The 17,623-nt window shown below is 42.1% G+C and overlaps 1 protein-coding gene across 2 annotated transcripts in view; it reads right to left on the bottom strand.

Annotated features, from left to right (window-relative positions):
* Window positions 1-17,623, bottom strand: part of ARHGAP6 (Rho GTPase activating protein 6) — a 314,313-nt gene that overhangs the window by 154,785 nt on the left and 141,905 nt on the right. The window contains exon 1 of one of the 2 annotated variants that reach the window (XM_058827270.1): window positions 6,430-6,742. The exons of the other annotated variant lie outside the window; for it this stretch is intronic. Coding sequence (XP_058683253.1) covers window positions 6,430-6,474 — 45 coding nt within the window. The 5' untranslated portion in view covers window positions 6,475-6,742. Of the gene's footprint in view, window positions 1-6,429; window positions 6,743-17,623 lie in introns of those variants that run through there. 2 annotated transcript variants of the gene reach the window in all.

Below are 17,623 nucleotides of genomic sequence, written 5' to 3'. Positions count from 1 at the left end.
GAATTCGAACTCTGTGTACATCTTTTCCAAGTCACTAAGAGTTCAGCTGTATTTCTGCCACAGGTACAGGTATTCCATTAGAACAAGAGCAGAAAACACCTTGCACAGAACAACAGAAAGTTGGTGAACAACGGAAGTACTTAGAAGTTCAAAAATCCCTGCCTACACGATGATATGTAAACCAGAGTATTCCTCAGGTTATCATTTTCACTTCAGATTTAAATTCTAAATATATATGAAATTGTGAAGAGCTGTAGCCAGCAAAACTACTTTACTATATATAACTCTACAGAAACAAATCTCTTGAGTAAGTAAATCTCCTTCCTCACAGTTCTACACAGACATTTGCGCATAAAAGGTAACCAGTTTGCAACTGAGGATAAATAAAAGTAGATCCAACTATCTAAATATATCTGTGACCTCAATCATCTTCCATTTGCTTCACTCTTCAGCCTGAAAGAAGTGTGTAGACACATCTGAAAATTTCAAAAAGCTTCTGGAAAACAGAACTTCTGAAATAAAAACCATCACCTTGTGTGGGAACTATTGACTAGGTGGAATTCAACATTTTTACTTCAGGGTAGTTCTGTACACCACCATCACACCTGCACAATCTCTAAAGGCTAGCATGACTTTCCACACACAGGTTCTCTTAAGAAGAGAAGTATTTCCACACAGGAAGAAAAAAAATTTTAAAAGGACCAGAGAACAACCTTGCTCAAAAATCACCAAAAAAGGACACAGCAGAGACTGAAATCTTCATCTTGCACTTCATCTACATGGCTAGCCTTCATTCCAGGCACAGGTTGCTGATTTTAGCCACACATGACCTTGCTGCTCAGGCAGACCTGAGCCCAAAACCTCATCCTGAAGCTTTGCAAAGGACTAGTGCTGCTTGATTCAATCTTCTCCTGGAGAAGTAGTATCAGCATAAACCTTCCTGGGGAAGCACAGCAGCACATCTGAGCCTATTGATTGTGTGCCCCTCTGAAGAGAAACCCTGACAATCCACTCACATGAGAGTTGGATAAAACAGCATCTTTGTAAGTACTACTACAAGAACTGTAATTGCTCTGCAGGGACAGATTAAACTGAATAAAGGGAAACTTTACCTCCTGCTGTCTATACACAGGGTGGCCACTTTCTCCATCCTTTAGGCCACTTCTCTTCCTGCACAATATCTTGGAGCAGACTAATAAAACCACAGCAGTGTGGTTCTGCACCCAACCTAGCAGGTCATGCCCAACTCAACTTTCATCTGCCCCCATCTTTCTCCTGCATGTGAGAGGAAGAACATTGATATCCACATGTCAGTGAAGAGCTCCCAGAATACATGAGGTGTTCAAGAGCTGAAAAAAAAATAGAATCTGATCAGAATGGAAATATACTTCCTGTAACTTTTTAAAATCCTGTGACACACACGAACTCCCTGCTTCCTGTCCTCCCTGGATTCCAGCTCTTTGGTGTTAACTCATGGCCACTTTGCACAGCAGATAAAAAACAGCTGGACTCACTTCAGATTTTATCAATCCAAATCAAAGCTTGGCCTTGGTGCTCATATTGAGTGACAAAGAGCGCTCACTTCCTAAATTTATATATGCTCTTTAGAGATTAACAATAGAAGTACTTTCAAATGTTGCAGAAGTGTAAGCATGAGTCACCACTGTCACTGGGAATTTCACCCAAATGAAGAACGAAGCACTGGGCTCAACAGTCATGAGAAATAATATTCCTCCTTCCAAAAAATCCAACATGCATAAGGTGAGCATAAGTCCTTGACAAATAAAATCCAAGAATCAGATGCCAAAAATCTGACATTTAACTATTCCTCTACTGCTAATTGCCTCTTTTATAGCTTGCTTATTTGGTGAATTTTATAGTTTTCTTCAAAATTTCCTAATTTGAAAACAACACCTAACAGAGCAATTAATCTTCCTGAACAAGTTAACTCTGCTTGTGAGTATTCAGGATAAGAGAAAATAAGCAGCTGCCTTTTATGGAGTAGAAATGTTTAAGACTTTTGGTGGCAAGGAACCTACTCTCCAGCCCATAGCCTATCCTTAACCCCACCAAACCAAAGTACAAAAATACATTATAACTGATCTGGATACACACTGGCCCAGCCTGGTCCTGTGCTGTTTCTTGCTGGCAAGCCCAGCAGGAAGAGAGAGAAACCAGTCAAATGGTCTAGGTGAAGGCAGCACACTTACTAGTCCAGTAAGATAAATTACTTGTAGGACTTCCTACAATTATGGTAACAATTGTGGTCTGCTTGTGGCATGTAAGTTTGTTGTTAAAATCCACGAGTGGCTGAAGGCTCAAGCCATGAGGCAATGTGTCCTAAAAGCAGAAATGCAAGCAACAGTCTTTAAAAGTGGATTCTTGCAAAAGCAACCCACAGGAGGATGTCAGTGCTTGGGTCCTCCTCACAAGAAGATTTTTTACAGTTCCAGTTTACAGTTTTACAGTGTCATCACTAATCTCACCACTCCACCTTGAATTATTCCAACATCTAACTCTTATAAGGTACAGTTAGCACTACTACAACTGGAATATTGAGGAAAATGTCTATTATCCTCCTTTGATTCCCTCTGTGCCCCAGAAAGCAGGAGGTTTGATTGTGCCATAGTTTCCCATGCAAAAGTTTTCCCATGTTTCTTTTGTTTTCTCTGTCCTTCCATGCAGACTCATGGATTTAAGACACTAAAGAGGGAGCAGCAAGTCTGCCTGTCACCCCAGCCTGAGCAAACACACAACACAATGCCCCAAACACTGCTGGAGGCTGGGGAAAAAACCCTTCTTTTCTCAAAATACTCTCCAATATCTGAATTTGAGGTGACCTCATTATCAGCAATAGATTCAGAAGCTTGAACCAACTCAAAGTTGTCTTGTCCAGAGACTCACACATCCCTTCCACTCTGGATGCCAAAACACTCAATTTTTGGCCCCAAGAAAGTCTCGTATCTTCTCCTCAGATGAATTCCCCAAGGTATCCCTCAAGTCATGGCAGCCAAATCCCAGCTCCTCCCCATTTTCTCATATTCCCTGGTGAAAGACAGCCAGAGTTTCCTCATCAGGGTAAAATGTCCTTTCCCTTGAGGGAAATCCTTTCTGGTAAATGTTTCAAGACAAAACAAGATTAAAGATATTACACCAAGATTAAAATGGCTATATCCAAACCAGATCATTCTCCAAGCTTCCTGCTTTGAACCACTGAGGGGCTGGTTGATTGGGCAACAGCTGAGGCTGTTTGGACTTTTTTTCGTTACACAAAAAAAACTCTACATCTCAAACAACTGATGGATCTCTCTGGTGTTTTAGCCAAAATACATGAAGCAGCTTTTTAGTTCACCCCATAAAGCTGCTAAGATGGGGGGAAAAAATAAAGAATTTAGCTACAAACAGAAAGAAATTCCAAGTCAGGAAGGTGACCATCCCTTTTAATGAAACCATATGAAAACTGTTCCTGGAACATCTGGAAATTTTAGTATCAGTTACAAACACCACAACACTAAAAAAGAGCTTTTAATTCAGAGTAATTCAGCCAGATGATTAGTGGGCAGGTAAAACGAACCCATGTCTACAAATTAAAGGGTACAATTTGGCTAGGCAACACACATCAAGAATGAGATAGTTTTAAGTTTTAATAAAAAATGTCATATAAACATATGAGAAAGGGAGAAGAGGTCTTTGGAGTGAAAAGATCTTAGAAGGAAAAAAAAAAATTTGTTCCTGTGATCTAATGCAAGTATAACTGTCTCTCAGTCTGCATTTTGGTTTGTTTTTCCTGTTTGTTTGGTTTTTTTTTTTACACCTACTCTTTTAATAATATATTTTTATTCCTTTTCAACTGGCTGGTTTCTTTTAATTTACTTTTCACTGAAAACAATGTTTCAGCTTCTTAAAATAACCTCTTTGTCTAGTGGAGTTTTTTGGTAAGTCAACACCAGTGCTGAGTTCAAAATGGAACTGTGACATAATTATCAGTCATCCCACTCTCACTTATCACACACACAGATCCAACGTGCTATAGGCGATGTGATCATACCCACTGACATAACAGTCTTAAGCTATGCTTGCAAACACACTAGGAAGCCTCAGAATGGCAGTGTCATCCCTGTTGAGCTATGGCTAAACTACTGTGTTACTAATTGCGTATTAATTATGGTGTTGCACTGGCTGTAGCACATTGCAGAGCTCAGGGGCTGGTACAGTGGATCAAATGTCCAAACAACAAGAATTTTCCAAGTTAAGCTGATTCTAGCTTGGTCCTGAGGTTCAAATACCCTCCAAGCTCTGGGAAGCACCAGGAGCACATTCCCCAGTTCAGCACCACCTGAATAAATGCTGTTTCCTGTGCTCTGACTACCCCAAGACATGACGCAAAGCATACAACTGGGGAAGACTGGGAGACTTCCTTTAAAAGCACACCACTGACTGGAACAAAGATGCTAGTGGAGATGCCTCCTTTTATGAAAACCATGAAACTTCAATTATGAGTCCAAAAAAATCAGAAAAGAAGCTCACCACAGAAATCACTATAATTTCTTCTGCCAATAAATTAATTGCTATTAAATGCCACAACACTTCATAATTTTTATTTCACAGTTATCAAAACAATCCAAGAACTTGACTTGTATTTACACCATGCAATTACTTAATGAGAATGGTACTTCACTACATTTAAGCAGTAATTACTAAGGTCTCAATACAAGAAAGCTCTACAGTCTTAGCTCATCATCAAGTCAACACACTTTTCTTCTCATCTAGGTTCTTCACAGACTCCAGGTTGAGCCTCTGCATGCTAATGCACAGCATCCAGACCTCTATTCTCCAGGCAAACCAGTAATATCAACTACAAATCACTTACCTCCAAGATACAACGTGTGGCTACTTCATCACTGAAATATATCCTAAAATAGTAAAAAATGCTTTGAAGTTTCATTCTTAGCAATTTTCCTTTTGCCGCAATAGACAGCAATCAAAAAGCAGGGGTTTTGCCAAAGGGGGAATGGTTACCCGATATGGCTGGCCAGCCTTTTTCCCTTGCACGCCTGCTGTCCTGAATTCAATGCACTACCTGCTGCTGGTTTTGGGCATAAAACAGGACTGATACCCAACTGACAGAAACAATAATGTGTTTGCAGCTAGTAGTTAATGGTAGACTGACAAGCACAATCACAGGAAGTAATAAAAGTTTCATGTCACTAGCACGTGACGTGACTGGCAGTGGTCTCCACACACCAAAATACTCACGGCACCATTACCTGTTGAAAGAAGTGGTTCCAATTTGTTTGATGTATGATAACTGGATTCCTGATGAAATCACTATCGCTACTCAGACACAGTACCAAAGGTATTTGTTTCTATTAACTAATTTAGCTGACTTACCATTACCTGTAAAAACTCTCCTATTATTACAGCAGCTGAATGCATTAACACCTACAGCTGAGTGGGTACAAAAGCATCTATAGAGACAGACATTAAACCCTGCTGCCCAAAAAATCCCAAGTAGTCTCTTTCAAATTGTTTACACAAGATTTTATTTTATTTTAAAAAAAGGTGCATAAAAAAGAAGTTTAATTTCACGTCCGATATTGAAGGAATCAAAATGAAGCAACTGAAGAAAAAGCACATCGCAGCGCATTCCGTAATTGATACGCTTAGAAATCCATCAACCCATCCCGCCAATCCAGCAGCCGTGCTCCCAGGACCAGTGAAGCAAGCCTGCTCCGACTGACAATTCCCACACAACTTTAACAACAGCAATAAAATTATTCATCACTGACATGGGTGCAAACGAGAGCGGCATCAGCCCTCGCATGCTATTACTCGTGCTGGAGTTTATTTATGACTTCAGGAGAGGAGGCAGCTGCTTGTCTTTACGCAGCTTTTTTTCTTTTTTTTTTCTTTTTTTTTTTTTTTCCCCTGCCGGAGCAAACGAGAAAATGTTCCTAATAAGGCTGGTGGAAGTGCAGCGGCTTCTCAAGAGCACCAGCTCTAGTGAAGGCAATTAAATAAAGTACGGTGTTATTATCTGAAGCAGCCGCCGAGAGCCGTCCCGGAGCTGGGCTCGCCCCCGGCCCGCGGACGCCAGGAGGGGCCAGCGGGGCCGGACACGGGGCTCCGGGATGCCCCGAGAGGCTGCACCGCCGCCGCACCGCCCTCTCCTTATTAATTAAAAATATAAATATTTATGTCATCTCCAGCAAAGCGCGACCTCCAGGTAGGAAAGCGAGGAAAGCCTCCAGCTCGGCGCCCTGCCCGCAGGCTGAGCGCCCCGAGTGCTCGCCGGGACAGGGCTGCAGCCACCTTCCCCCTGACCCGCGGCTCCACGCCCGTGCAGACGGACAGACGGCCGCTCCCACCACCCCAGGGCACACGTGGGAGCCCCGGCTCCGCGCAGCCCCTTCCCGGCTCGGCACTCACCGCGTAGCGCAGCGCCGGCCTCTCGCTGAACACCGAGTCCCCCATGGGTGCGAACGGGCGGGCGGAGGCGCCGCCGCCTCCGCTGCACTCGGCGCTGGGCACTGACCCCGACCTGCCGTCCGGCGGCCGCCGCAGCGCTGGGCTCAGCCCGGCAGCCTCCGGCCCCCGGCGCCCCTCCTCGTAACTCCCGCCTGCAGCCCGCCCCCGGCTGTCCCTCCCCGCGGGAGCCGGCAGCCCCTCGGCAGAGCCGCGGCAGGAGGCGGCTCCCGGCGCCGCCGGGGGGCGGCGATTCCGCTTCTCCCGCCCAGCGCCGCTGCCTCCCCGGCTCAGCCCGGCGCACCTGCGAGCCCTCCCCGCAGCGGCGGCTCTGTTCCCGGCTCTCGGGGCCCGCCGGGCTCGGAGCCCCGCCGAGGCGCTGTCCCTTGCCCCGGCCGCCCGGCAGCGGCGGCTCCAGCCGTCCCGTCCTGTCCCACAGCCCCGGGACAAACATCGGTCCGGCCCCTGGCAACACCCGGGGACGAGGAACCTGGTCCTGCAGGTGAAGGAGAGAGGGACAAATAAAGCGTAACTTTCCTGTTCATGGTTTGACGATGCGTGCTTTGGGTGGACTGGCTCATGATTCTTTAACACGTAGACTTTGAAAAGCAAAATGCTATGTCACGGCCTATTCGTTATTTCATGAATGTGTCTTTACACAAACTGTGGAAGATCAAACAAATTCTGAAGGAAAATTGCATTCTACCGTGTTATATAATTAGTAGTGACTTCTGTGTGACTTCCCTCGGGAGATTATTCCATCAGTGGAAGTGTTTAAAAATGTATAAACCTCCCTCGGCTAAGCAGAGCCTAGACCAGGCTACATGATTTCTTTCACATTTAAAATAATGTTTCAATGCTCTGTACAGATCTCGGTAAGGGCAGCAACCCCCCCCTCCCCCCCTCCCCCCCCCCCCCAGTTATTTTCAGCTGTTCTCTGAGGAAGTAGACTTATTCTAGTACTGAATGCCATATATGAAATTAATCAGTTTTACTATTTCTGACCTACAATCTAGGCAAATGCTACTAGCCCATCACATTGTCTCAAAACAGAGGTAGCACAGTACTTTAGGGAGAAAGAAAAAGGTATTCTGAGGAAAAAAAAAAAGTGTATAATAACACAAAATACATCCTGGAAAGATACATCTGTTGAGCCAAAGTTTTTTTATGTGCTCTGATGCTGATGTATTGCACTCAACAGGCTTCCAGTTATGGATCTTCCATGGATCTTAATCCCTATTGCAGAGGAAATAGTCTTTAAGTGTTCCCATGGACAGTCAACTTGCGTGAACAAAGAACACAGTATCTGAATTTACCAATAAAGTCCATTTTTGTCTCTCGGGTGAACAATCTGTGCTTCCCCCCTTCCTGGAAAACAAGGCAGGGTAGATACTTGAGAAGTTGCAGAGCATGTATTGGAAAGCAGCACCCAACAGAAAGAAACCTTATATATCAAACTCCCAAGTCATCAGAATCTCCAGGCAGATAGACTGGAAAAAAGAGTAAAAACTAAAATGCTGATTGCCTGATTTTCCTTCCTAAATTTCTAATTTTTATTTCAAGAAGATGTTTTCAACTGGAAAACTCTATATATATCATATGCTCTGATTCCCAATGTTTGTTTGTCTGCTCTGCAGGTCAGACCACAGAAAGCAGGTGAGCAAGATGGGAAGAGGTTTGTAGGATTTCTACACTCCAGCTCTATACCATCACCAGCCTCTTCTAACCACAGTCAATGCAAAAGGAAATGCTAAACATCACAAAAGGATTAAAACAGGGGTGTTGTTTCTAATAAATACCCCAAGGTGAAAAAAACAGTGTGGAGGAGCCCCCATTGGTAGAGAAGGTAGAGAAGAATCAAACCAGGAAAGGGAGAGATGCAAAACTTGGAGAAAACAGAGAAAATCAGGGAAAAGGAAAACACAGAAAAGCCAGAAAGGTAAAGAATGCCCTAGAGGGTGAAGCCAGAGAGGGGAAGGACTAAAGGTGAAATTGTGCAGGTCAAACTTGTTTGGCCTGGTAACTCCTTGCCACTAAAAAGGAGAGTCTGCCTCCCATTAATCCTCTTCATCCCCCTCTTCCAGCCACAGGCTGCCACCGCCTCCCTTCCCTCTGCCTCCCTCTGCCTCTGTGCTTCTCTCAAACCAATACAGCAAATGAAGCACACACCTTTCTTTCCATTTAGCAGACTGAATCAGACCTCTGAGGGAGGAGATGAGCGCCAGAGCTGGCACAAAAGAAATCTGGAGACTGTCTAGTTGGGAGTAGGATACTGGGGGCAGATGAAGAGCATGCATGAAAGTGCTTTGCAATAATAACAGGTTGTTACATTGGTGTAGCTAAGATTAAAAATAAAGAATACATGATAAGGAAACTACAGTTGAACTTTTTATGATGACAAAGAAAGAGTTATGAGCAAAAGCTTGTATTTTGGGGGATATCAACTCAGAAAACCACAGTTTTACTAGATCCAGTTTTATTCTGTAAACGTAATATAAAAATCAGGAGCAAAGGTTCTTGTGTCTTCATGTATAAAATCTTAAATGATTTGTTAAGTTGCAGCTACCAGAAATTTCGGAGTTCAAGACTTTTGTGTACCTAGTATCAGAATTTAAAACTAACTGCTGACTACAGAAGGTGTTTTCAAACCTTAACAAAGCTTTCTGGATTTTGAACACAAGCTATTGTGGCTGTGTTTAGAAAGCTTCCTTACACTGTATTTATGGTGGCCAATAAATCTCTCATTTCAAACTGCAGAGGGTTTGGAGCCCACCCTGGTCTGCAGTGAACAGGAACACACTGAGCTGTACTACTCAGTTGCCTGCAATCACATCTCCCTCTCTTAAGCCACTTAGCAACTACAATTTACAGACAGATCTTTCTGGCCATTCTGATTATCTTTTACCCTTTCACGTTACACCCTTATTCACTTATGATGCATTTATGATTCCTCCTTGCTGTTCCTTCCAAATTTCCTTCCTCCTTCATCTACCTGATAATGTGTGCCCAAGGAATACATGCAGCTCACTTTGGGAAGTGTAAACTTTACAGGTCAGCTTCTCTTAAGAGATGATGCAAAGCATCACAGTTAATTTCCTGTATATTCATTCTGGGGCAACTCAATCAATTCATGTTTTCCATGATTCCCACTGTGGTGGTTCCTTACACAGCTCTGAGGAGCTGTAATGTGGGCTTTACACCTGCAAACACAGATTTTCAGTAAAACCATCACTCCTCTCCTGTTTATCATTTGTCATTGGTAACAGAAGAGTGAACAATGTTTCAGCTAAAATTTAGCTGCTTTACAACACAGCAGCTGGGAAATGAGTAGGTAATTGAATCTTACCTACCTGATCATTAGTGAAGCTAGGTTTTGTTTTTCCAATATTACTGTAGGAACTGAGTGCTTTCTCAGCAGGAACAGCTAATAAACAAAGGAAAATAGCTATTAAGTTGCAGATAGCACACAATTATGAAACTGGGGAGAAATGACTTCTTTACTTCTCTGCCATGAACTTCACCTGGATTCAAGCTGTCCGATGTCTCATCAGATGAGGTAGGAAAAAGTTTCCATATGCATCCTGTTTTTGGAGGGCAGCCAGCACGGTTCTTACTGCAGTAAAGGATTTGTCTAACCTAAACATCTACAACCTCCACCTGAGCTTATCACTCTAGCTTCCCTCTTCCCTAGGAAGAAACCCACACATATGGTGGACAATGTATATCACTCCAAGTAGACATCTAAAGTAGGGCACATAAATTGAAGTGCTACTTCAGTGAGAGAACATGACAGTTAGGTCAGATGGCTGCCCTTCAGGCATCTGCAGTTAAGTGCAGAGAAGCCCACCTGGGAGACCAGCTATTAAAGCTCACCTGACTTTCAGAAAAGTCCCAGTGCCTTGGTTCTTTGCATTCAGAAAAGCAGGGGCTACGATATTTATCAGGTGAAAATACAATCAATATCTTCAGGTGAAAAATCTTGAAGCAAGCATGAAGGTCTTGTTTTGCTTGACCTTTCTAATAGTACACGAATGCAGCTTCCATACAGAGGTAATTCCACATCTGGAAAAGACTCTCTTCAGTGGCTGCTGAACCAGAGCCAAGAGTGATACTGGCAGCACACTTCCTTGGGGAATTAGCACTTTTCTTATTCCAGCCAAATGTTCATTCGGTCAATACAAGTAATGGCTTAAGTCTATTTTCCAAAAAGAAGAAATCCATGAGATGACAGACATATGAAATGTGTAAAGTTCTATAAACAAAACCTAGAAACTAGGGAATTGGAATTTAGGGATAACACACTACAAATATCTTTTGTTCAGATTTTTTTCTTTTATTTATTTTCTAACTATCAAAATATGTTGATAATTTTTCACTAGTTTGTAACAGAACTTAAGAAAATAGTACTTAATGCCAATGAAGAATGAAGCACCATCTCACTCCTAGAGATTCTTCTTTACAATAATGACACAAATCTTCTTAGACAGAAAGAAATCCTATTTGGAAAGAACTTGATCGCTGTAATTTCCTAGATGTCTGAAAGCTCTTGATATGAGATCTAACAGATGAGAAGAATGTGACCCTGTTACTGCTCTCAAGGAGTTGCCCAAGTGTTGCTCATTCTGGTGGAGAAGAAGTGAGTGCCTTATTCCTGGGGGTCAGGTACAAAGCATCCTGTGTTCCCTCGATGCAAACACTTATCTTGTGCTTGCACCAGGTGGTGCAAGCTGAGAGGAACTGCACCTTGTGCACACCCACAAAATGCTCCTGCACGCTCCAACGCCAAGAAGCCTAGAGGGCAAACCAGACTCCAGATTATAACTCAGAGCTGCAAAGCGTGATGTGCAGAGGGGCAGGATTACCTTCTTTTCTCAAGAATGTAATTGGTACATATCTAGAGGAGGACCCTCGACTCTTCTCCATGCCCTCTGCCTGTGGTCAGTCAGCCAGAGCTGCTGCTGCCTGATGGGGCATCAGCTGGGAGGGAGCAGAAAGGTGAGAATCAAGACAACATGCCCCATATTCTGGTAAGCACTTGGTAAAAGAAATGGACAACTGATGGAGCAATCGAAAGGGAAACCTTTCCCATAATGTGAAGGATGTTAGCAAGCATCCAGGACTTTGTTAGCACTGTGTGCTACCAGAACCTCATGTGGGATAAAGGACTACACTTTTTAATTTATAAGTCCCTATATATATATATATATACATACTGTAGAATTGACTGCAGGTCAGTGATGTCATGCATGTGATAGCACATATTACTGCACTATCAGTTATCAGCAGCATAGCAAAGAAATTTAATCTAAAACACTTTTGGTTTAGAAAAAGGTTAAATTACTTTGTACCCTTACATGCGCACAATGGTCTCTATTTCCAGCATCAGTGAAAATTCACTAAAATATCTTTAAAACTACAAACCACTAACTTGTAGATCAAAAAACTTACCCTAAAACATAGCATAAGATATTTTTTCAACAAAAATTAGCATTAATCCCATGGATCACTTGAATTCATTTGTGTTTTAAAGCTGCAGAAGAAACCACCAGTTATCCTGCCATATTTTTCCCTCCTTAGAGGCTGCAGTTTAAATAAATGACCACTCACTGTTTCGTCTGCAAATAAATGACAGGGTTTCCGGCCTAATTTTTTTTATGTTTGTTTTTCTATGCTGACACAGACCAAGATAAAAATAAAGAGGAGAATGCTGGGGTTTGGGGTGGGGGGTGGGGGGTGGAAATAAGGGGGGAAAAAAAGAAGCAAGTGTAACTTCCAGGTTAAGAGTATCAAAACACCTAGGAGACTTAAGCATGCAAGCCAAACATCTCAGTGAAGTCTCATACACAAATTATACACATCTGGGAAAATAACAATTCACTAGATTATTTTTCTAGTTCCTGAGAGTGGGTAGATCTCCATGCATTTCCTTCCTTGTTTATCTCTTTGCAACTCACCTTCACAATAAAGCAAAACTGGGCTGTGCTCTCACTAGCAATTATCCTTCTCCCTTAAATGTATTCCAAGAACTGAAGAGGGAGAAAAACACAATTTTCTTTCATTACATATGACATTTACAAAAATTGCAGCTGTATAAAAAAAAATTTTAAAACCAAGAACTTGAAACAAGTCACTTACAGATCCATGATCTGGTTGCTCTGATTAGAAAGAAGAATGCTTATCAACAACAGACAGAAGCATGGGTTCCTATCTAAATTTACCATCTGAAGATTTGACAAGAATTTAGGAGGAGGAAGGGCTCTTTCACAAACCAAAACTTTATTCAAAATTGCTTCATGAGTAGTATGGGATTGTTAAAATCCATTTAGTCTGCAGAGTAATAACTACACAAAAAAACCTCCCAAGAAGTAATGTGACTACTGTACATTTTGATTCAATGTTGAAATTCATAAACCAGTTTTGCAGTGTAAAAGTAATTATTTCAGACTGGAACAAGACCAAGCTTCTTTTGACCCACAATAATAATATTCATAATGTTAACAAACCTCTTCAAATGAAGTCATTGTTTAATACATTTCAGGCTATATGTGAAGTGGTTACAAACATCATGTTTTTGTAGTTGTCAATAATTTGGGGATCATGTAAGCAGATGGACCTTGTGTTCTTCTGGATTTCAACTGTAAATTAAGAGTCGGGGCACTATTATTCATAGCATATTATTCATCGCTGGGGCTGGTTGACAAGCTAGTGTTCCAGCTGAGAAGGGACTTTGCTTTTCAAAATTTGACATTCATCTGACGGAGTCTAAAGCCAACATTTTCAAAGTTTTTGTGAACTATGAATTCTTATACTTTTTTTTTGAGCCAGATGAAGACAAATCATGAAGCAGTCTGCTGGTCAGCAATGAGCCTGACAAAAATTCCTCTTTTCTCTGAGCCCTTAGGGAGCGCTCATGCAAACTGCCCTTGGAGTGACAGTCCCTGGGAGGAATCCCAGTACAGCTCCGCCCCAGGGCAGGGAGCCTGGGAAGCCAGAAAGGCAGCCTGAAAATTACTATGGAATTAGGATTTGCCACAGTCCTGTGAAGCCCGGAAGTCTTGGCACTGACAAGCTGCAGGGCTGTGCCATCTCCAGCGGTGCCAAGCCCTGGCAGGCAGCCTGTCCTATAGCTGGGGAGGCCAGTGCAGAGCAGTTCTGCCAGGCAGCCTGCACTGCTAATGGGAACTGAGAATTTTCAGGATCACTGGACCTGTGTTTGAATCGCTCGATGGACTTAACCAAAGATATACACACTTGAATCAGTCCCAGGCCTTGGACTGCCTGTGGGGCAGCCCAGGAGGAATTTTTCTCAGTCATAAACCCGGAGTCCCCATGCGGCCTGCTTGTAACTCAGGGATAGCTTTCCTGGACTGATTAGAAGTGAATTCAAAGAGTTGCAAATGAAATATTTGAAAGCCAGGAAACCAGTTTTTTCCACTATAGTAAATTTCTGCTCATTAGCGTGATTAATGGATTTTGAAATGTTTCTTCTTTTGTATTTATAAAATGGAATAATATCCAATAACCTCACACACTAAGTTCCTTATGAGGTATTTTGAACTTGTATATATGACTGTCCACTGAATGAACAATGAACATTTTTACGGTGTGCTCTATCAATTTACATTCACTATCTGGTTTTACTTTGAAGAACAGAATTTCACTGTGTGGAGTCTGAGGGCTACAAGCAGTGATGAATTTTATTTGAGCATCATTTTCCTTGGTCATAAGTTTATTGTTGTTTTCACCTTGAGGCTGAAAAAGCATCAAAGCATATTTGTTTTCTAGTATGAAACTTCAGTCACCTAATGATTCAGGCATAAAAGTTCCTCTGACCTGTCATGACAGGTGAGAGAGAATATGAGGAAACATACTTCAGCATTCAGAGATGGAGAAATGCAGAATGTTAAACACTCTGGATGTCTTTTACCCTAAGTCTAAAAACAGAGTGAAGAAGTAAGGAAAAGAACAAACAACAACAACCATGTCCAAGTGTTCCAGGTGCGACTCATTTTCAGATTCAGATAGTTGCCCATCAGTATCTATGCATGAGTTATCTTGGTCCCCATTTAGTCACTCTATACCCCATTTAGACCTACTCTACACCAACAGTAGAGATGAAAGAGTTTGGGATGTGGCAGTCTAAAGCAGATGCCGTGTTTTATCTGCTGGACACATTTCCAGACCCAGATGAGTGCACTGATATGTGCCCTCCTGGAGAAGCTGCCATTGCAGACACGTCCATGTACAGAACCCTAGAACAAGCTGTGCTATCCAAAGGTAGGAATGACTGTGTTAAAGACCTTTGGTCCAACTGCCTGGATAGCCTGCTTCAACAGACCTGTGTTCCTACAACCTAAACCAATGCAAGTTGGAGCTCGAGGAAGGGACCTGCAAGAACACCTGTCTTATATGTCCAGGCAAAACGGATTAATACCTTACCCAACAAGACTTATGGACTAACTCGGTACTTAGCAGTGCACATTACTGAAAACATGGCCCAGCAAACATAAAGCAAAAGATATATTTATTGTACTTTTGTCCTTCCCTGCAGCAATCATGACAGTTGTACTACATGTGACTGCATGTAAATGTGGCATCTTGCTCTCACAAATTAGTCTCCATGCCAAAAGAGCTGGGTTTGACTGAAGAATTATAATATGTTAGTGCCCAAACCGCTTGCAGTTGTGTTCAGATAAAAGGTTAAATCACCCAGCACTTGGGTGTCTGGTACTCCCTGTTACCTGGAAACTGGAGCTCTGAGTACAAGCACTGTAGAGAAAGTGATTTAAAAAGCAACAAGAACGTGAAAGCACCGTTCATATAAGACATGCGCCATCATCCAAGCAGTTTCTCCAATTGCAGAGCTGTATTGTTTTAATCTGCAGGATCCTTTACTTGATGGAAGTGTACTGAATTCCTCATAGCTTGGGTGCAATTATTCCAGTGTACCTCATACTGTGACTATTCCCTTTGCAGGGATTGTAGGAAGGTAAAGGCAAAGCACAACCCACAGCCTTCCAGATCTAGGCATCCAGAGGTGGTATAGTCACAGTGCTGCTGAGCAAGGGCATTTATGCTAATCTGGAAGGGGATGATCCCCCTGGGCAAAACAGCTTGGGAAAGGCTGGGCTGTATAAAAATGTTGACCTATTCTCAGGCAATTGTTTTGTGGTAAGCTATGAATTGAAAGCACTGAAGCTGTTCCTAAAGATTCCCCCACCAGTCTGCTCTCCTTCTGCAGTAAGGACGTCCAGTTCCTTTGTAGTTAAATTCTTCTCAAGTGACTTGTATTGCTTTAACTGTCCTGGTAAGACTCGAAAAAATGTAAGTACAGAAAAGGCCTTGGAAAGATTCACTGCAGTTTTACACTAACTTGATAATACTGGTGACTTCAATGAAGTCAGCATTGGGAAAAGCAGGAATAACACAGCAGTGAAAGAGAATCGTGCTAGAGCAGTGCTCTTTATTCTCCCTTTTTGTCCTGTTCCCTTGATTAAACAGTTGAGGAGAAATCTTGGAAGTGATCCTGTACATGATTTGTGCTCCTAAGCAGAGCCAGAATGCTGCGAGCCAAGCGCCAGGCCGAATATCCAAACTTTTTCTGTTTATACTGAGGCATATATTCACTGGGTGCTGGAGTTTGAGACCACTTCTCCCCACACACCAGCTGAGAGGTATCAGTGTCCTGTGCATTATCCAGCCATTCACCTCCAATTAGGAAAAGTGTCCACAAGATGCTGAGAACATCAAAGTGTTAAGGAAAAGGAATTCATCCACACAGGACAAAGAATTTAAGCTGTTTACAACTTTCTGCTCTCTGATGTTTATTACAACCCCCGCTATAAAATTTGCCTCCATCTGCAGTACCTTGTAGTGAGAGAGTTAATGAAAACCCAAGCCACATTCCAAGGATGGCAATACAGAATGAGAGCGACCTCAGCATTGTTTTGCTAAGATCTCAAATTGCCAATACTGCAAAACGAAGTAATGCGCTCTGTCAACATGTAGTATGCTCTATAAATGGGATTGCCTGTTCATCTGTTAGTAAAACATGCAGAAAAGCACTATTTGATTGGCCTTAGAGCAGCTGACTGCTTGCTTTGACTTCTTCCTTAAGATTTATTTGAAGCATAAAACTGCTGAAAATCTCCAGTGAGTAAAAAAGACAAAAATATATTAAAATTAATTAAATTTATTTGCAAATAGGCCTTACTTTATGTGGCTGGTCTTGAGTTAGCATTTCTTTATCAGAAGAATTAAATCTAAAGTTAACTAAAGCACTGAATGATGAAAGTTGATTTCCATGGACTTCAGTACTAATTTAAAAAAAACTTTTATCTTTTTACAAACAGAAGATTACTTCAATAGTTAACTTAGAAACCTCAGACAGTTTTAATAAATTTATAGACAGCTTCCAGATTGAATTTTGCTGATCCAGGCTTCTTAGGCGGAGTTTATGGAGCCAGACTTGTCATATGAGCTATTTCTATAAGCCTCAGGTAAATATACACAGGGTTCATGTTGTTAGAGAAAGTGTTTTTTCTCTTCTAAAAAATTTAAGTTAATCTTAAGCAAAAACAAAAGTTCATTCAGTACATTTTGTATTTGTTATTTTTGACCCATTTTGGGAAGCATTTTCCTTCCACAGATCTGTCACTGCTTCTGTCCAACTCACTTTAACTCTTCCATTTCTTTTACCAGACTGCTGCTCTGGTCTCTGAGCTACAAACAGCTAGATGGCACAGCTGGAGAAAATGAAAGGGTTTGCAGGTATTTCCTTCTCCTTCCCACCCAGCAGCTCTCGTGCCTTCCCTTTCCTACACGTCTGCTTTAACTCAAGCTTCATAGAAAAGTCTGACCTGTATTGCAAAACCAATTTAGAAGTATAAGTTGCTACTCATGTAGCTGAAGTCCTGATGTGGATGCAGTTACAGGGACCAAATGGATATGTCCATTGCCCTTGCAATTCAAAATTGCTATGGCCATCTAAAGCAGCTTTATTAGAATATCAGTCTGTAATAACAGGGCTCTCCACTTTCCATAAGTTGGAATTTGTAAACTCCATAGACAAAGCTGAATCTCTTACTTAAGATTTCAGCTTAATGTTGTCCTTTCAATGGAGCATCAAATAAAAGTTTACCCATAAAACCCAGAATTA

Source organism: Poecile atricapillus, chromosome 1, assembly GCF_030490865.1.
Source record: "Poecile atricapillus isolate bPoeAtr1 chromosome 1, bPoeAtr1.hap1, whole genome shotgun sequence".
NCBI lineage: Eukaryota > Metazoa > Chordata > Aves > Passeriformes > Paridae > Poecile > Poecile atricapillus.
The sequence above is the reverse complement of the archived record's forward strand: the minus strand, read 5'-3'. Positions and strand labels throughout refer to the sequence as shown.